This window comes from Rhinopithecus roxellana, chromosome 7 (assembly GCF_007565055.1).
Source record: "Rhinopithecus roxellana isolate Shanxi Qingling chromosome 7, ASM756505v1, whole genome shotgun sequence".
Classification (NCBI taxonomy): Eukaryota; Metazoa; Chordata; class Mammalia; order Primates; family Cercopithecidae; genus Rhinopithecus; species Rhinopithecus roxellana.
Window position 1 is genome coordinate 37,107,642 of NC_044555.1, and position 21,365 is coordinate 37,129,006.

General features: G+C 35.4%; 1 protein-coding gene across 1 annotated transcript in view; it reads right to left on the reverse strand.

Moving 5' to 3' along the window:
* The window catches only part of PCDH11X (protocadherin 11 X-linked), a 590,430-nt gene that overhangs the window by 100,597 nt on the left and 468,468 nt on the right, over window positions 1-21,365 (reverse strand). The window contains exon 7 of the mRNA XM_030933938.1: window positions 19,644-19,673. Coding sequence (XP_030789798.1) covers window positions 19,644-19,673 — 30 coding nt within the window. The remainder of the gene's footprint in view (window positions 1-19,643; window positions 19,674-21,365) is intronic.

A 21,365-nucleotide genomic window follows, 5' to 3' on the forward strand; every position in this document is an offset into this window, starting at 1 on the left:
GGAAGTAAGCACAGTCTTCACATGGCCAGAAAGAGAGAGGGAGTGAAGGGGGAAGTGCTACACACTTTCAGACAACCAGATCTCGTAAGAATTCCCTCACTATCACAAGAACAGCAAGGGAGAAATATGCCCCCATGAGCCAATCACCTCCCACCTGGTCCCTCCTACAACATGGGTGATTGCAACTCAACATGAGATTTGGGTGGGACACAGAGCTAAGCCATATCAGATCTATTTTAGTAGAATTAGCTAATTTATTAGAGTGCAAAGCCTAAAGAAATAATATATTACATAAGAAAATGTTGATTTGGGAAAATTTAAAACAAGAGAAAAGGAAGAAAATTCTAGGTTCCAGAATAATGTCTAAATAATGCTGGATCATATAGGACAGTGCAAGACTAGTATCAGGGCTGTTGGTTGATTGAATGAGCACATTAAATGCTATAGTGGGAAGAGAGAATGTCAACGGTGGATACTGAATGAGAGGTATTCTGGGAGAGGTGAAAAAGAAGCTAACGCAGGAACAGAAAACCAAGCACTGCATGTTCTCACTCACAAGTGGGAGTTAAGCAGTGAGAACACTTGGACACAGAGAGGGAAACAACACACACCAGGGCCTGTTGGGACGTGGTGGGCAAGGGGAGGGAGAGCATTAGGACAAATACCTAATGTATGTGGGCTTAAAACCTAGATGACAGGTTGATAGGTGCAACAAACAATCATGGCACATGGATACCCATGTAACAAACCTGCACGTTCTGCACATGTATCCTGAAACTTAAAGTAAAATAACATAAAATAAAATATAAAATAATAAGAGAAAAGAAGCACTATTTTCATGTTCTATTTTGTACTGACAGTCAGTTCCAACAACAAACCACTAATTTGGCACCTGCTGTCTTAAAGTCATGTAAATACAATGTATTGAATCATACTATTACTACCACTAATAATAATGATAATATATAAACTTTGCACGGCACTGATATGTTCCAGGCACTGTCTAAACCATTTTTAGATACATGAACTTATTTAATATTCACTTACTTAAAACTTACAATAACTCAGTGAGATAAGTATGGTTATTATTCCCATTTTACAAACTGGAGAAAGACTTCTTTTATCATTTAAAATACTTTCATGTTTGCAAATGTGAGATCATTTAGGAGAACCTATATCTATAGCTTATAACTCCCTTTTTGCTATATAATTCCATTCCAGATTTTCAGTTGTAGCTACTTTGTTCTTTTTCCATCTTTCAGTAGCATTTAATAAGTAAACTAAATCCTTGAAGAGAGAATCTCCAAAATTGGAACTAGTAAGACCATTTAGTAGAACTTACTTCATCTAGTTATCAACAGAAAAATATGAAAGCCCATTTAATCTAGAATGAAATAAGCGGTCTCTTTTAAGGAAGAGACCTGAATTGTATTTATTTGATTTTCCTTTTGTTTATTTTATTTTATTTTATTTTATTTTCACTTTCTTTGTACTGTATCTGTTTGCTTTACCTTTTATTTATTATTATTATTATTTTTTATGTTTTGAATTTCATTTAAAACCTTAAAACAAATAATGCTTAACTTCTCACTTTATTTTTCAAAACGTCAGCTGGACTTTCTGTTAACCTTTGATACCCCTAAATTAAAAGATAATTCTGAATCTTCTGTGAAATGCTGGAATATTTGTATGCACCAACATTAAATAATTTTTTTCTGGACTTATTGATGAAAAGCAAAGCAAAAATTATGTAGGCATGATAAAGCTGTGATAGCTTTATCTTTAGCCATGATGATCTTTTGTTGGGAACAGGCCCCCAAATCTGGCCATAGACTGGCCCCAAAACTGGCCATAAACAAAATCTCTGCAGCACTGTGACATGTTCGTGATGGCCATGACGCCAATGCTGAAGGTTGTGGGTTTACCAGAATGAGGGCAAGGAACACCTGGCCCACCCAGGGCAGAAAATCGATTAAAGGCGTTCCTAAACCACAAACAATAGCATGAGCGATCTGTGCCTTAAGGACATGTTCCTGCAGCAGATAACTAGCCAGGGCCCATCCCTCTGTTTCCCATTAATCTATAATTTATAGAAACAATGCTGATCACTGGCTTGCTGTCAATAAGTATGTGGGTAAATCTCTGTTCGTGGCTCTCAGCTCTGAAGGCTGTCAGACCCCTAATTTCCCACTCCACACTCTATATTTCTGTGTGTGTGTCTTTAATTCCTCTAATGCCACTGGGTTAGGGTCTCCACAACTGAGCTGGTCTTGGCAATCTTTAATTAATGATTATTTCTTATATATGCACAGAAAAATAAACAATTTGTCAATAAGTTTCCTTGTTTTCAGTTTTAGTTCCCTGACAAAATTCAAACGTAAAGCACATATGTTATTACACACACAGATTGACTTATTACTTTTATAAAAATATTCTACAGTCTAACAGAAAATCCATACTCTATAATAATGTGGGACTAGTATCATAGATTTTGCAAGTACATCTGCATCATATTGCCTGCTAATATCATAACAACAATAATAACAATAAACTGGGCAGTGAATAAAAGTCATCTTCCATCACAATAAAAAGCACCTGTGCTTGTGTCTTCATTGCAATATCAGTATAGATTGCATGTATTCCATCTGCAGTGATTCGGAGGAGAAAACAGAGGAAAAAGTGGAAAAAAAGTGCTTTTAATGTCTATGGGCCTCCAGATGCTACAGTTCACTAGCTACACAAATTGTTTCTAGCAGTTTGGCATATCTTATCAAGTCCTTCAGATTAAATTTACAATGCAGTACCATATGTGAAAATACAGTGTTTTATGAACTAGACCCTAGAGTTCCAGCTCATTTTTAGATGCTTCTGCATAAAAGCCATTGAGAGTTGATGCCAGATTGTCCCCCAAATAAAATCTATATATTACATTAGAAAATATCCTGTTCAAACATAAAAATAAACTGTGATTTGTAGGCAGTAGAAATATTTTTGTACACAAACAAGTTTAGCTTTCTTAAAAGCTTCTGAAAAAAAAAAAAAGTGGTCCTAACTCACAGCAAAAATTGTTCTCATCCTGCATTTTCTGGCAGTCATTAGGGGTACCAATGTGGAAAAGGGTCAGTAATATTAATTTCCCCCTTTCTCAGAACTATCTTAAATCCTGATGATTAACAGTGGATTAAAATATATTGTTTTGTTTTTTAGTCTAGTAAAATATAATGGAAGAAACTTTACAGCAGGTATAAACACAACTTGTTTTAATTAAAATATTTAATTGCTTAAAAAGCAAATGGTAATTTACAATGTCTAATAACTGGACACAGTCCTACACACATTCTGTTCTATACATGTTGCTTTGAATTTTTTATCTTTATAATAGTGTAATTAGGAAGCAGAACTTTAGAACTAGCAGGAATAAATATGAACCATTATAGCAATTAACATTAATGACTAAGTTTCTCCAAAGTGTAGTAAAGAATGATAAGAATATTTTATATTGGTCTCTAAATTTACATATGTAGGTTGATTTATGTTGGCAGTGACTGGCTACATTGATTATCAATAGAACTCTAAATAGAATTCACATGTGCTGTCTTAATTTGAATTTTATTAGGAAAAATTAGCTATAACAATCAGTTTATAAGGCAAGTTCAGTCTGTAATTGTATCAAATCTGAAATTGTGAACATGCTAAAAGAAACCTGGATAATTTTGTCTGCTAAGAAAAAAGAAAGTTTGTCCAAAATGAGAAGTTTGAAGTCCATTAATGAACACTGCTTAAAGTTCATCAAGAAAAAATAAGGACAGGCCGGGCGCGGTGGCTCAAGCCTGTAATCCCAGCACTTTGGGAGGCCGAGACGGGCGGATCACGAGGTCAGGAGATCGAGACCATCCTGGCTAACACGGTGAAACCCCATCTCTACTAAAAAAATACAAAAAACTAGCCGGGCGCGGTGGCGGGCGCCTATAGTCCCAGCTACTCGGGAGGCTGAGGCAGGAGAATGGCGGGAACCCGGGGGGCGGAGCTTGCAGTGAGCTGAGATCCGGCCACTGCACTCCAGACTCCAGCCTGGGCGACAGGGCGAGACTCCGTCTCAAAAAAAAAAAAAAAAAAAAAAAAAAAAAAAAAAAAAAAAAAAAAAAAAAAAAAAAAATAAGGACAGTAAAGTAAGAGAAATATGTCTATCTTCATTCCATACTGAATTTCATGTAAGAAAAAATTTAATCTAATGAGTCCAAGATATACACCTCAAATAAAATAATTTATATGAGCCTCTATAGCTAGCGAAAAGTGAGTGAATGGAATAAATATGCTTAGACACACTGGACATTTTATGTGATAATATAGCAATTTATATGGCACTATATGCAAAATTGTCCATCAGATCATGAAAAGTACTCATCCCTTGGTGTTAGAAAATCATATGATTTGTAGAACTTGATGTGGACTTATGGAGAAAATCAGACATTAGAAACCTAAACATAGTTGTAAGTAGCAAAAATAAAATGAAATAAAGCCCTCACTAAATCACCGACTCACCAATATTAGGCATAAAATGAAAGCTGGATTAAAAGAAAACATTCCATTGTGATAGCGAAAAGGCATCCATAGAAGTTCAGTGCATTCTGCTTTAATCACACTGCAACACTGTACACTCAAATGACTAGAGACTTAGGAGCAATATTAAAAGAAGATCACTTCTATAAAAACTCTAAGTGAATCCTTATTAACATAGCTTTTCTTACCAACAAGAAAGAAAAGGGCAAGAAAATTAATAATTTTTTCTGTACAACTCAATACAGCATAACTTGAGTAATCTATTCAGTTTAAAATATCTATTTTTATATGGTACTAAGTATTGCCATAGGTGTTGCTAAAATGATTAATCCTAATTAGAATGATCACATAGTGATCTGGAAATGTTTGTTGCTTTATCTGGATTCTGTCAATTTAATTTTTTTTTTTTTTTTTTTTTTTTGCTTAGGAGAGGTGGCTATAGAATTATATTGAGTCTTTAAATCCCATCTTCACATACTTCTTCACACTTGACATGAGCTCAGTAAATTTGAGCAATAATAGATCCATAGATAGATAGAGATACAAATGTTTCCATGACTCTGATTTTTCTAATATCAAGAAGCTATGACTAATTTTGTGTGTCTTTTTAAATTTTGTGGAATAGAGCCACAACTTTAGCATGACAGGAAATAGCATTCAGTGTCTCCCAATAATGAAAAATGATCGCAATCTACCCATACCTTCCCAGCAGAAATACTGGAACTAATATACTCTAGGGAAGATTTCAATTCTAGTTATTCACTGTGGTCAAAGTATGTTTGTTGGTAGTGAAGTTGTGTTCAGATTTGATAACAAAACTGACCTGCTATCTACTAAACCATCTAGCTCATAAATATCCAGCATTGACCTAAAAAGCATAAATACTATTTTATTTTAGCATATTTCATTGCAAAGAGCTTAACAGAGCATATCGTTTTATTATAGTTGTGGCATACTGTTCTTAACTTCATCATACATACAGTAGTCCACCCTCAATGTCAGATAGCTGAATGATATAGGCTTTGCAATGAACTGAATCATTTTATCTTTCAGTCCTGCAAAATATATTAAATTCTATAATTTAAAATTCTTTTTTAAATCTTTTTCAAAGATTGAACTAGGGTATTATTTTTGGAAGACATTAACAATGTGAGGGTTAAAATCCTGTATGTTTTGTATTTTTTATCCATATTTAAGAAAAAATCTTTAAGATGAACACTATAAAATTTGAACTTCAAGGTAAAAAATAAATAGCTAACTTAGTAATTTATTAGCTATTTTTAGATAATTATTTTCTAGACAGCTCCTGTGGAATTACATAACTCCAAAACATTATTTTGGAACATCTTATTCCCCCACTCCCTTTTCTCTCCTTCTCCTTATTTTCACTCTTTTGCTTTTCCTCCTTCTCCTCCCTCCTCTGCTCCTCTTCTTGTTATTCTCATCTTTCTCATTCTTCTTTATCTTCTTTATTTTCCTCATAGTAATTCAGGTCTAAAAAGTTTAAGTGACTTGAATAATGCCTATATCTGAATGTATATGTCACAACTTATCTTAGAATAAGGTCTAAATCTGAACGTATATCTCAGTTGCTGAAACACAGTGGGCCTTCCGTAAAAGTTTGTTGAATGAATGAATGAATGAATGAATGAATGAATGAATGAATGAATGTTTTGTCATATACCATAATGTGTTTTAGAGACAGCAGAGTAGTTCTTATTCTGCTACCAAATTAGTCTAAGAAGGGAATGAAGCCATTATACAGAATCCAGATGAGTTGCAAATATGAGACTATTAGTATGTCAACATCCACAATTCACCTGTCCTCAGTTTGGGCTCTAATTGAAGGAAGCCGTGTGACAAGGAAAGCATAAAACCCAATTTCTGGAGATTATAGCTCCATATCTCATAGTTTAGGACTCTTAAGTTTAATTGATCTTAATTCTTCCTATGCATTGTATATCACTAAACTACATTGCTATCTGTTCTTGTTTCATACTGACTAGTTCTATTAATCATATTTCCAGATCAAACTTAGTAATGATAATCCACATTACATACCCTAATCGTGTGTCAACTGCCTGGGAATGCTTTCAGTTTCCTTTTTAACTGGCAATTTTTCCCCAATGCATGTATATGAACACACATAAATTAAAGTCAGCTAGAAATAGAGATGCAGCTTTCTAAATACTTGCCTTTATGAAAATAGTAGTTGTCTGTATATGTTTCCCGGTGTACTTTTGTGTATGTATGCATGTGTATGTGTGTTTATCAGAAGGACAAATCTGAAATGTAGAATAAGAAAAATGATTCAATATGACCTTTGGTTCAGAAATGAAAAGGGGGTTAAGTTGCTGTGGAGATAAGTAGCTGGATGATGATGCCCAGAAAAGTGCTGCGAGGATGGTAGTCAGTTTAGTTTAATGACTGCAGTTCACAAAGGGCCCTCATTCACTTATCACCACTCAAGTACCATCACCACCACTAAAAGACTTAAGATTCAGCTAGTTGGAACACAGATGCTTCTGCTTAGAATACTGTAGAGGGAACTCATTTTGAACTTTACCATATACTTTAGCAGTTCCTTGATTCATTTGCTGAAAACAATTTTTATTTTTCCTATCTCATTGATTTATTTTGGCATTGATAGTAGACTAGCTTTCAAGTTTTCCCCACATTTTCTACTGTAAATGGTAAAGTTTTCTCCCCAGTTTACTAATGTCAATTTTTAAAATTATATTAGATTAGTTACATTATGCTTCAAAGGATTTGGTTGTTCAAAGTCACTCAATTGTTTCCTCGTTTTCTACCTAGTTTTTATTTAGTTCTATAGCATTGCATGTTCGTATCTCATTTAATTTGGGACATAATTCTCCAGTTTAACTGAATGTGAAAGAGTCATAACTGGACAATAAAGTATGCTCATATGTCAGTTAACGATGGAGATATATTATATTATTTATTTATTTGAGATGGAGTCTCACTCTTATTGCCCAGGTTGGAGTGCAGTGGCACAATCTTGGCTCACTGCAATCTCTGCCACAGCCTCCTGAGTAGCTGGGATTACAGGTGGGCACTACCATGCTCGGCTAATTTTTGTATTTTAATAGAGACGGGTTTGCACCATGTTGGGCAGGCTGGTCTCAAACTCCTGATCTCATGATTCACCCACCTCGGCTTCCCAAAGTGCAGGGATTACAACAGTGAGTCACCACTCCTGGCCAACAACGGAGATACATTCTAAGAAATGCATCATTAGGCGATGTCTTCATTGTGCAAAAACCACAGAGTATACTTACACAAACTGAAATGATGTAGCCTACTACACACCTAGACTGTGTATGTTTGCGTGTGTGCTTTTGTCCATGTTTTCATGTGTACGTGTATATGGTGTAACCTATTGCTTTTAGTCTACAAACCTATACAGCATGTTAGCATGTTTCTATACTGAATACTGCACACAATTGTAACACAATGGTAACTATTTGTGGATCTAAACATATCTAAAACTTGAAAAGGTACAGTAAAAATATAATATTATAATCTTATGGGACAACCCATTGTATAAGTGGTCCATCATTGACCAAAACTCATTATGTGGCACATGACTGTATAGGAGAAATTCACCTAATAAAAAGTAACAATGGCTTTTTATTTATCCTAAATCTATAAGATCTGTAGTTAATTACATTGAAATATCAATATTTTGGACCTTTAAAAACGTGAAAAATACGCTAGGCAAAAACCATTCATATATTGCCAAATACATACCCACTAATACACAGGCCAAGTAATATATTCCCAAGTAAAAGTTAAATATATTGGTAAGTAAAAGTTAACAGAAGCTTTTGTTTAAAAAGTTTAACATTATGGTTTCTGCCATGAATTTTGAATTTTTTTTCTATTGCAGGTAGCTTCTTTTCTCAGATTTCTAATAGGATTTCCTGTTTTGTAATACCTCCTATAATGTTATGGCTAACCTGAAGAATAATGTGTTAAATCAATGTAATGCCCAAACAACTTTATATAAGTATTACAAAGATAATAACTTATCGTTGACAATGATACAAAACTATTCTGAAGTTATGCAACAAACAATTCCCAGAAATCACCTTTATTACAAAATATGAAACAGATCTGAGACAGTTCCTTTAATACTAGAGATTTACAAAATTGCATTCAGTGCTGACTATGGATAATACTAAGGAAGTGTTTGTGATTTACTCCACTACACATTTATTTTCAGGAAAATAAACAGGGTAACCTGTCTTGTTAGTAAAGAGATGCATCGTTTGAAACATTATGCACTTCAAGAAGAAAACCCAACTCTTAAATCAATGTTTAAAGTATATTTGGACGACAATAGGTTTTATTCATGAATAGTAAAACAAGCTGTTAAAGTGTGTCTGATAAATATACTAGGCTAAAAGGAATCAAATATAATGGGGAGGAGAATGCTATTTGAACAGAATAAAAATGCAATGGCTTATATGACTGAAAAAGCTAAAAAGAGGCCAGGCACGGTGGCTCATGCCTGTAATCCCAGCACTTTGGGAGGTTGAGGTGGGCAGATCACCTGAGGTCAGGAGTTCGAGACCAGCCTGACCAACATGGAGAAACCCTGTCTCTACTAAAAACACAAAATTAGCCAGGAGTGGTGGCACAAGCCTGTAATCCCAGCTACTCTGGAGGCTGAGGCAGGAGACTCGCTTGAAGCCAGGAGGCAGGTGTTGCAGTGACCTGAGATCGTACCATTGTACTCCAGCCTGAACAACAAGAGTGCAACTCCATCTCAAAACAAAAAAAAACTATAGTGAGACCACCAGAACATAAATGCTCCAAAACACAAGCATAAACAAGACATTAATATATCTTAAACAAAGGTTAGTGAATTTATGGAAGCTCTTACCCCTAAAAGAGTAAGCCAGTTGGAGAATCTAAGTATATGTAAGTGGAATTTAGTTTTACTCAAGAAGAATATTATATAATAGGTTATTATAGGAAATTAAGCTAATTGTATCAAATGGAATTTTTAGTTAACAACCTCTTTTTCTTTCTAGACAATGCGGTCCTTGATGTCAAAGTGCCACTTCAATTCCTGTAGATATCTTCATCACCAAGCACTGGGTTTGACACATAGAAACCATTCCACATATGTTTGTTAAATAAATGACAACACATATTCATTAAATATTTACTAGGCTTCAAGTGGTTTGTTAGACAAAAGCTACAGGAACCTATAAGACTTGTTGAATTATTAATTCTCTATATCCCAACATTAGACTGCAGAATTTACCACTTTAATGTCTCTAATTTAAAGCATAAAAATTAATTCTGGAAATTTCTTTTAAGCAATAAAAAAATTTTCAAATAAATGAGGAAGATTAGTTTGACAGTGATCCTCAAGGAATGAGCTAGGCAGTCGACTAGTATATTTAAAATCCTTTGGTGAAATGCCACCTGATAATTAATTGCCAGAGACTTCCCTGTGAGATCCCTGTGAGTTAAGTAGGAGATTTGTCCAGCTTAAATGTTAAATGTATAATGACGAACAAATACATGAGAAGTAAATGAACACAACAAAATATGCCAAAAATAATATATCTAACTTAGTGGTTACAAAATATGAGATTTATAAATCAGAGTTCTTTTTCATAAATGGCTCAATATCTGACACAGCAACCCCAGCTAACTCTATTGGAGAAACATATCTTCAGAAGAAAATTTCTTAACTTTCCAATATAAATGCCCTTGATAAAAAAGGCAGACATCTAAGTCACTACTACTAAGGACTCCATTTATATTTTATGTCGAGATACTTTTCCATCCACTTTTACATCCAGATCCTTTGTCATAAAACCAGAAAAGATATTTGACTCAATATCATCATGTATTGTCAAATTTCATCCACCTCCATGAGTCTGATCTACTGATACTATTTATCTGGACATTAATAAATAGTTGTTCAAGTCTTTAAATCATAATCCTTAAGGGACATCTATGAAATAAATTGTCCTTAGGATAATAAAGAGTTCTTCATGCTTGAAAGACTCAATTAAAATTCTAGTATTTTAATTACAATAAAGCTTACACAATTATGGATATAAAAACATTATGGAAAGCCAGCATCTTTGCAAAAGAGCATGGTGATGAGGTTCAAGATATTCCACGCCAGAATATGACTGTAAGAGACAAGAATATTGAAGAAGGAAAATAGGGTCTGGAATCAGGGAACATAAGGCTGATTCACACTTCATCTATGACAGGAAATATTCTCTCCATAGGGTGTAGGTCAAGTAAATGACTTAATAACTTACTTCATCCTCTCAATTTACATTAGGGCATGCCCCAAGGAACTAATGGAGTTATCTTGGGGGTACTTAAACTCCCCAAAAATTCTGTAACGGGACGTTTGAGCCCCTATGCTCAGGCCCACTCCCACACTATGGAGTGTATTTTCATTTTCACTAAACCCCTTCGTCTCTTTCTTGCTTTGTTTGTGCCTTTTTTGCAATTCTTTGTTCAAGACGCCAAGAACCTGAACATCCTGCACTGTTAACAATATGTTACCTCAAAATATGCCTCATTGACACAAAGATTTATTTAGAGCTGTCATTTTGAGAAACTGCAGACAGGAGAATTTCTAAGAAGTTACCCTTTTGTAAAAGACATTTACAGTTATAAAGGAAATTTCCATTTGTAAGGGTGTTCCCTCCTTGCACCAGGAAGAAAAAGATAACTGAATTCCTAGAGATTCTTAATCAATGAAGAAGGCATTGACTTAAATCTGCACAACAAACATTACCTTTGTTTCATGGTGTTTTTTCCGGCTATCTCATCTTAACTGGACCTTTCCCCACACCCTTCTTTCTTTGCTTCAGAGAATCGTGGTAGAAAAGCCTGAAGTTTATAACAACTCTTTGAGATCTACTCTAGGGATTTACTCATTTCTCTGGATTATCTTCTGGGAATAGAAAATAAAAACATGGGACCCCAATTCACTATGCCAAAAGGAAAAAATTAAGCTCAAAGCTGAGTCATGCAAGAACCTGCCTTTCCTTTTGTTCCTCAGCAGATAGCTACAAATAAAAGGTTAAATAGCTCCACAGGTAGCTACTCTATGTTCACCTTATCTTAGGTAAAGTGCTAATTTACTGAGTTTGAGAATAATATATAATTGACTTTTCCCCTACTTGTTCCTTCTGCTTACAATATGTGGATTCCATAATGTTACCGTACCCTCCCTCTTTCCCCTCCAGCCAGTTCTTCGCCTTTAAATATCAAATCCTTCAGAATCATCTTTGAAGAAAAGCACAGACCTCCCTCCTAGGCATGTCCTTCACATTGGCAAAATAAACTTCTACATTGATTGAGACGTGTTTCAGATACTTTTTGGTTTACAAATTGGTGACCAATGAAGGGAACTCTGAGTGGAGGGCTGATATGTTAAGAACGTCCTGTGGCTTGGCCGGGTGTGGTGGCTCACACCTGTAATCCCAGCGCTTTGGGAGGCTGAGGAGGGCGGATCACTTGAGGTCAGGAGTTCGAGGCCAGCCTGGCCAACAGGGTAAAATCTCGTCTCTACTAAAAATACAAAAAATTAGCCAGGCTTGGTGGTGGGCACCTGTAATCCCAGCTACTCGGAACAGGAGGCTGAGGCAAGAAAATCACTCAAGTCTGGGAGGTGGAGGTTACAGTGAGCCAAGATGGCACCGTTGAACTCCAGCCAGGGAACAGAGCAAATGCCAAAAAAAAAAAAAAAAAAAAAAAAAAAAAAAAAGCTAGGAATTGACAGATACAGAGGAAATACGTACTTAATGAACATGAAGTTATAATCTAGATGTGAATATTATATTTACGTATACAAATGAGTAAAAGAGATCACAGAAGGTTTTATGGAAGAAAAATTTCCAGAAAAATCGAGAGAAAAGCAGTGGTTAAAATATCAAATGTAACAGAAAGTCTGGGATGTAGGAAGCAGAAAATCTTGCCCAAATTATAAAAGGGTTCTACTTTAATCAGGAGGGGAATGTAATTAATTATAGCAAGGAATATGTGGTGAGAAAATGTAGTTAGTAGGGGGGAGATGAGCCCGTCAATTTAGTAGTGAATTACATCAATATCTAGCAAGGGTAGCTGACTTAAGGGGAGGTCTTTTTATTTTATATATTTTTTTATTAACAAATGACTTTTACATATTTTTAAATATGAAAGGGCAGTGGCATTTAGGAAGGGACTAAAGAGCTAGATATTTCAAGATTTCAGAGGGAATAAATGAGAGGCTAGAAAGGAACTCAGAAATATATTGAGGTTACAAAAATTGTTTCTATCTTAGGATAGTAGGATTTAAAGTAATCTGCTGGTAATTCAGCCTTGGAAATTGTGAAAGAAATTAAAAAATAGTTGAAAAGGTTGGGAAAGTCATTCAAAGCATGGGATAGAAAGGTAATGAGAGGAAAATAAAAATATTTCAGGGCGGGGCGTGGTGGCTCAAGCCTGTAATCCCAGCACTTTGGGAGGCCGAGACGGGCGGATCACGAGGTCAGGAGATCGAGACCATCCTGGCTAACATGGTGAAACCCCATCTCTACTAAAAAAATACAAAAATCTAGCCAGGCGCGGTGGCGGGCGCCTGTAGTCCCAGCTACTCGGGAGGCTGAGGCAGGAGAATGGCGTAAACCCGGGAGGCGGAGCTTGCAGTGAGCTGAGATCCGGCCACTGCACTCCAGCCCGGGTGACAGAGCGAGACTCCATCTCAAAAAAAAAAAAAAAAAAAAATTTCAGAACAATAGCTAGATCCCAACTGAAACTTAGTGCTATTAACGTGTAGTAAGCTAAACCTTCAGTATAATTTTTTTGTTTTTTTTAATTTTTTTACCTAAATGCGCTCAGTGGCTATGGATAATACATTCTGCAAGGGTAATCTACAGCTGGAAACTGGAACTCCAAACAGAGAAACCAAGGATAACAATGATGAGACGGAGAGATGAATATAACCAGGAAGGAATTTTATCAAGTGGATAAAATGGAGAGGGACTGAGTAATTGGAGAACCTACTGAATGGAAAGCTCAAGCTAACCAGACAGGATGATATAAAGCAGTTAATAAACTTGTGATCTTAAAAAGGGAGGGCTATGTTCAAAATTATGGAGACCTTGAAATCACATGAATATAAGATCCAGGGAATGTACATATGTACATGTAAGAATCACAGAATAGAGAAATGTAGTATACAAAGATGTAAAACAAACCTGATATTCACCTGTGGTGATGGCTACATTAACAGTTGTAACACTGAATGCCAGGTTGTATTTTTAGTAGAGACGAGGTTGGCCAGACTGGTCTTTTCGGCCACTGTGCCTGGCCAGTAAGTATAAGTCTTGAACAAGCATGAAACTAGCATAGATGGGGAATCCCAAAAGATCAAAGTGTCCTTTACATTATCTGACATTTTTTGCTACTGACCAAATTTTCAGTCATTACCATTGAGTTAAATAAATAATCTATTCCAAAGCAAGAAGCTGTTAAGACCCTACAAAAGGCCTCACAGTGTACCTGAAGTACAATGTCCCTAGAAGTGCATATCTATAGAACATATGTAGGATAAAGGGAAATTAGTTTCCTTAGGTGATAATGCTAAATTAGAGCTCTTAGTGTGATTTATTTTTTCATAATACTAATGACACCCAGGCTGGTCAACATGGTAAAACCCCATCTCTACTAAAAAATACAAAAAGATAGTTGGGCATGATGGCACATATCTGTAATCCCAGCTACTCGGGAGGCTGAGACAGGAGAATTGCTTGAACCAGAGAGGCAGAGGCTGCAGGGAGCTGAAATCGCACCACTCTACTCCAGCTTGGTGACAGAGTGAGACTCTGTCTTAAAAAAACAAAACAACAAGAACAAAAAACTAATAACACTAAACTGAATGTTTAATATGGAAAACTGGCAAAAGAAACAAAAGAAATAGTATTTATAATCGTGCAGATTTAGCCTCATGCATTTGCTAGATCATAATACTCCAAATAGTAAAGTAGGAAAATAATCCTTCTCTAAAATAAGATATGAGAATGTATCTCTTCAGATACATGCCATTAGAATTTGTTTTATTTAGATAACTGAAAAAAATCTCAATGTTACTGCTATGGTTTGGATATGTCCCCCAAATTTTATGTGTTAGAAATGTAATCTCCAAATCCATACATTGATGGAAGGTGGGGCCTTTGGGGGGCATTAGAATTAGATAAAGTCATTAGGGTAGGGCCCCAATGCTGGGATTAGTAGCTTTATAAGTACCAGAGACACCTAAGCTGATACACACACGCTTGCCTTCACACCATGTGATGCCTTCCACCATGTTATGATGCAACAAGAAGGTCCTCAGCAGATGCTGGTACCTAGATATTGGACTTCCCAGCCTCCAGAACTGTAAGAAATACATTTCTTGTTTTATAAATTACACAGTCTGTGGTATTCTGTGATAGCAACAGAAAATGAGCTAAGATAGTGCCATTCTGCATTCAAAATTCTAAATTATGCTTTTAGGAGAATTTCTGAAGCAGGAACCTCCAAACATGTCCATACTATTGCACAAAACAGCAGATGAAGAAATACCTTGGAGACACCAGCAAAATGGGTATTTTAATATATGTTGGATCAAACATTTTCATTGGCCCCCTCGTCTTCATGTAGCCTTGGAGCAAATGACTACACAAATGCCAGTAATCTGGCCAATGACAGAGAATGGCCAGAATTGCTTTTACTTGCTTTGTTACTATAGCTACTCTTTCTGTTATCCATTATGCGAGCCTAAAAGAATCCGCTTTTTAATTTACCTCAGGCAGATATAAAGAAATCAGAAATATACTCCTTGGAGAATCTCAGTCAGTTCTGTTTCTGCCATATTCAGTTTAGCACTTTGGTGAACATTCTCTTTAACAAGACTGGCCATTTGTGGAAACCCTAAAGGCAATTTAGTCTCAGGCTAAGCCAAACTGGGAAGGGATCTTGAAAAAAATGTCTACATGGAAATGTTCAGGTTAATGTTAAATAAGAGAAAGCTGGTAGGTTGAATAAAAAGACCAGTTTGTATTCACGCAAGGAAATTTTAAAAACTATTAACAAGGTTCAAAAAATTATAATTCTTTTTTTAGTTGAAAACAAGTAGGCCAGGCTCGGTGCCTCATGCCTGCAATCGCAGCACTTTGGGAGGCCTAGGAGGGCAGATCACTTGAGGTCAGGAGTTCGAGACCAGCTTGACCAACATGGTGAAACCTCGTCCCTATTAAAAATACAAAAACTAGCCAGGCGTGGTGGCAGGCGCCTGTAATCCCAGTTACTCAGGAGGCTGAGACAGGAGAAACGCTTGAACCTGGGAGGTAGAGGTTGCAGTGAGCCAAGATCGTGCCATTGCACTCCAGCCTGGGGTCAAGAGCAAGACTTCATCTCAAAAAAAAAAAAAAAAAGAAAAAGAAAATAAGTACTGCTTACACTATTCAATCACAGGTGGCCATGTGTTGAAATCTGTTTTTCCTCCTAATTAGTAATTAGCCACATGGATACCAACTGGTTAAAGAATGAATGAACTATGGCATGTGGCATTTGCTTTTTTTCTGCTGTAATTACCACTAGCTTATCTATGAAATATAACATAATCTTTTAGGAGGGGGTAGGAAAAGTGTCTATCTTTGTAACTTAAACCTCTGATTTGAAATCCAAATATAGGTCCTATTTAGTGAGTACTTTGAAGTCATTTACACTTAAATCTAGAGAAATCATTGAGAAATTATCTTCTTCTTTGATGTTTTAGACTCTAAAAGATAAAGAATTCATCTAGATACTTCATTCTTAGCTAAGATAATGTGCTGCCTTAGTTTTTTACAAATGCAAGAACCTTATACTTTCTCATACTCTGAATTAAACTGAACATAAAAGCTGTATTTTATAATTCATAAAAAGACTAAAAAGGTGAAGTTCAGGAGTTCAAGAAATTAATTTAACTTTTTATAGAAACATTTGCAATAAATCCCAAGTTAATGAATATTCTGACACTTAATATATTTAAAGTTTATAGCTTCTTGAATTTAATATCCAAAATACCCTTCAAAAGGTATACATCAATGCAATGAACCAAAAATAAAGGACACCAGAGTACAGACCTAATCTCCATAGTATATGTTAACTGTATTATATTAGGTAATGTATGGAATGTATATAGACTAGTAAAAATGAGTTAATGATGGGTCTGTAGCATTATTGTAGTTGACGGAAATAACTTTTTAAAAATTACTATTCCAGAAACATCTTTAGCGCCTTTATAATGTTAAATATATTAAATGTTACTACTAAAACACAATAAAAACACTATTTTAAAATAAAGGGATTATTTATTTTACGATTCCAAGTTATCTTTTTAAAGAGAGAATTTCTGGAGACAGATTGCCTGAGTTCAAACCCTGGTTTTTCTACTTGTGAGCTCTGTAACCTTAGGCGAGCCACTTGAGCTCAATATATCACCATTCCTCATTTGTAAAATAACCTATAGGATTATTGTGAAGATTAACTGTATATATATATGTGTGTATACACATTCCTATATATATGTATGCATTCCTATATACATACACACACATATGTATATGTATACACACATGCACATACATAGAGTCCTTGGAACAGAGTAAGCAGATTTGTATGTTTTTTTTTTTATTATGCCTACTTTATTATTAAAAAAGCTACTGAAAAAAATAATAAACTTTCACAGTTGCCCATTTTCAACCCTCTGCTTTGTTTTTACCCAAATTTTGTCAGGTTTTTCGCTTTCCCACATGCCCGTGAGCTTGGCTTGACACCAAACCTGAGCAACCACTAAAAAAAGTGGAATATGTCCCAACCATTAGCTTCTCAGGAAATCAGATAACAACAGACACTTTGGAGCCCACTCTCTTGTTGGTCCAGCTTCCTCTTTAAAGATTCTGCTTATTGGCCAGGTGCGATGGTTCACACAGGTAATCCCAGCACTTTGGGAGATGGGGTGGGAGGAATAGTTGAGCCCGGGAGTTCAAAGTTGCAGTGAGCTGTGATCCATCGTGCCATTGCACTCCAGCCTGAGCAACAGAGCGAGACCCCATGCCCTACCTCCAAAAAAGATTCTGCTTATCTCTGCTTGCTTGCCCTTCTTGACCTTATAAAGAAAAGCCTTTTCTATTGAATTTTGAGATCCTTGCAGATTTTTAAAGTCATAACCTTCTCCCTATTGCAGTATTCTTTCTTCTGAACAAAGTCTCTCTCTATGTCTGTCCAGATTTGTTTTATTTGACAAAAAAAAAAAAAAAAAAAAAAAGTCCTTCACTAAGAACCTCTTTTTCCATTGGTCCTTATAATAATTATTTACATATTAAAGTGTTTTATATTGAAATGTCATGACTTAGGAGTTTCTTGACCTGGAACATGGGTTCATCCCAGACTTCCATATGCAAGATCCTAACTTTTAAAACAAAGACATGCCCTTATTTACATTCACTAAGCTAGAAAAATATTTCCAACATTAATCTTCTTCAAAATTTCAGTGTTGAACTAACTGAGCCACAAGTTCATTTCCAAATTCACCAGAATGGTTAAGAATGTTAGAACACAAAATCCCAAAATCTGTAGACCTTCTCTCTCTTTCATTCTTTCTCGCTTTCTCTAAATATACACATAATGTAATATATATATGCATATTTTATACACACATATACACACACACATATAATCACACCATATATAGTAGCAGCCAGTGACATTTTACTACCCTTGCTTCCCTCCTTTTAATTGGAGATCTTGTCTATGAACTTTTGTCTTCTGGGAGGAGCTGACTTTCAAAACTTCATCACTCCAAGGCCACACTGATACTCAGTGTGATTCAGATAGGCATTTGAAAGCACTCCGAAAGATATATTGATTTACAACTCTCTGATGCTGTTAGTTTAGTTTATCTCTCAAACATTAATGAAAATCCCTTTTGGCATTGTATTCAAACTCCATTTTCCATTAATTCTCACACTTGATAAAGACATCCAAGGTGAACAGATTACTTTCCGGCATAGCTTAGACCATTCTCTGGCAAGTGCTTTTTCAAACATAAAGTTTAGTCTCTTAAGCTAGAATAAGATAATTTATCTTTAAAATTTATATATATATAACCTAGCAGCAGCAAAGATAAGATTCTGGTGCCTAATATGGATAGCATTTAAGGCTTACTGAATTTAATATCCAAAATGTCTTCCATCAGAAATTTAAGATAAATACATTTATTTAAACTTTAAAACATAGTAAGAAATGAAGGCATAAATGCTAGGAAAGAAATGTTAATAAACAACTGGAAAACTTTATTTTTAGTGGTAGTGCAGTTTAACTAGTGAAGTTATTTAACAATATGTATGAGATAGTTTATTTGTTTAACAATAGAAACACAAATTTTTCTAGAAGACTGAACTGTTCATATACATTAGCTTGGTGCAAATGTAAGTGTGATTTTTACGGTAACTTTTAATGGCAAAAACCACAATTACTTTTGCGCCAGCCTATACTTGAGCAGAACTCAAAATTTTCACATTGAAGGATGACATTCCAAAGTCCAGTTTCTCTGAGATCATCATTTTGCTGATTAACCATGTTTAGTTATATAATTCTTCTCTGTGACCCTATCAAATATCATGATTTGTATTCACTAACTTTCTGCTGTCACTGCTAAAATGTGAATTACACTAAAATGGTTCCTTTTTTATTGCTAGCATTTATCATAAAATAACTGCATTATCAGAACATTCACAAAGTGATGCTGTCAACAGTATGTTGTTTTGGCTTCGTGGGAAAAGAAAGTATTGGGGGAAAATAAAATAAAATGAGACTCAAAATTGTTTCCAGAACTGTGTGATACAAAATGTGAAAACAGCTCAGCTTGACTCTTTTAAAGTAGAACCATAACATATGTTATCCTAAGTACTTACTGTTTTAACTCCATGGACTAACTACTGTAGCTTCACACAGTATAAACACAACATTTCAAAATCAATTTTCTTTGAAATTTGCAGTCTTACCTTTCCTGCCCCTTTCCCTTCGGATTTCCGCTGATTTAGGATAAAATGGAGGCAAGGGAAGCAAAGGAAAATAAAACAAAACAAAAACAAAAATTAGCTCAAATTTGGTTACTGCAAATACATTTTTTTTTTTTTTTAAAAAAAAGCATGTCAACATTCCCAGTGCAATAGTACACAGTTTTGTTTTTCTGCTGAAACTACTTTCATCTCCTACATTCTTCAGTGTTTTGAGTAAAGGGATGTAACAACATTGTAAATTTTGTGCAAAAACATGAAGAGTCACATACAAATTTCAATTGGCATAAAAAATATATGCTTAGCTGACTTATGCATTAACCAAGAAAAGGCACCCTTCCAATTAGATATTCTGTTATGATGTCACTTATTTTCTATCCATTTTTAATGAATGCGTCTTTATTTCAAACATAAACACATTTTTAAATTGAAACAAGAAAAGCTAGGCTCATTGAAAATTCATGATTTGGGGGTAAACATAAGAAATGTTTATACAGCATTGGGATACTATTGCTGAGTTTTAAATCAATAGTTTCTGTTGTTCATAGGGGCATCTTAAATCAACTCTGTTCAACTAAATCCTTTTTAATACCATCATGGAAGTCATTCTTTTCATTTTATTTAAGACTTTTTTTCTCCCTCAACAACTTTCAGGAGACAGGTTAAGTTACTTTTTAAGATACCAGAAACATATAGTCCGTTTGTCGTTTTGGATTCGTTCTCCTTTGCAGAGGATTAAATTACTGAATCAAATGTCAACATGTCTAGCTAATGACACTCCCAAAAGTCTGTTCTCCGCAATCTTTATCTTAATTCCCCGTTCTTTTTACAGTTATGCAAAAGTTCCTTATAGAGTCTTCTTGAATACAAAGAATCACAGAAATTGTCAAGAAGGTACGCTTGAATCTGAAATAAGGGTAAATACTAAGAGAAATGGAGTCAACATAGTAAGAGGATGCATGCTTTCTCTATATATTTATTTTTTTTAATCCAGTGGCTTATTCCCAGACCAAGAAAGTATATTTTTTTCTGTCATTTTAATATAACTTGAGTTTACAAAATTGAAATTGAGGTAAGCATTCAGATATAGGCACAAATCTATTATCCAAGAAAATAAAGTATGCTTCTTGTCCTTCCACTTTGAGTGCTTATTTTTAGCTCAAGATTTTCTTATTATCTCTCTGCATCGATCAAATTCAACCAACAATGGCTGAATGATAGAATTTAACTTTCTGTGAAGGCATAGCCTGAGGATAATGCCTTGAGTAATCTCTTCCAAGAAAGTGTCCTTGGATTTTTCTGTTTTTAAACAATCACTACTTATATCTCTCTTTATTATGAATGATATACTTAAATAATAGATAAAAGTATTTAACTTTCAGAAAGAAATAATCTCAAGGACTATAACATCACCAAAACTTTAACCATATCTAAGAATATAACATTAAAGCCGGGCGCGGTGGCTCAAGCCTGTAATCCCAGCACTTTGGGAGGCCGAGACGGGCTGATCACGAGGTCAGGAGATCGAGACCATCCTGGCTAACACGGTGAAACCCCGTCTCTACTAAAAATACAAAAAACTAGCCGGGCGAGGTGGCGGCGCCTGTAGTCCCAGCTACTCGGGAGGCTGAGGCAGGAGAATGGCGTGAGCCCGGGAGGCGGAGCTTGCAGTGAGCTGAGATCTGGCCACTGCACTCCAGCCTGGGT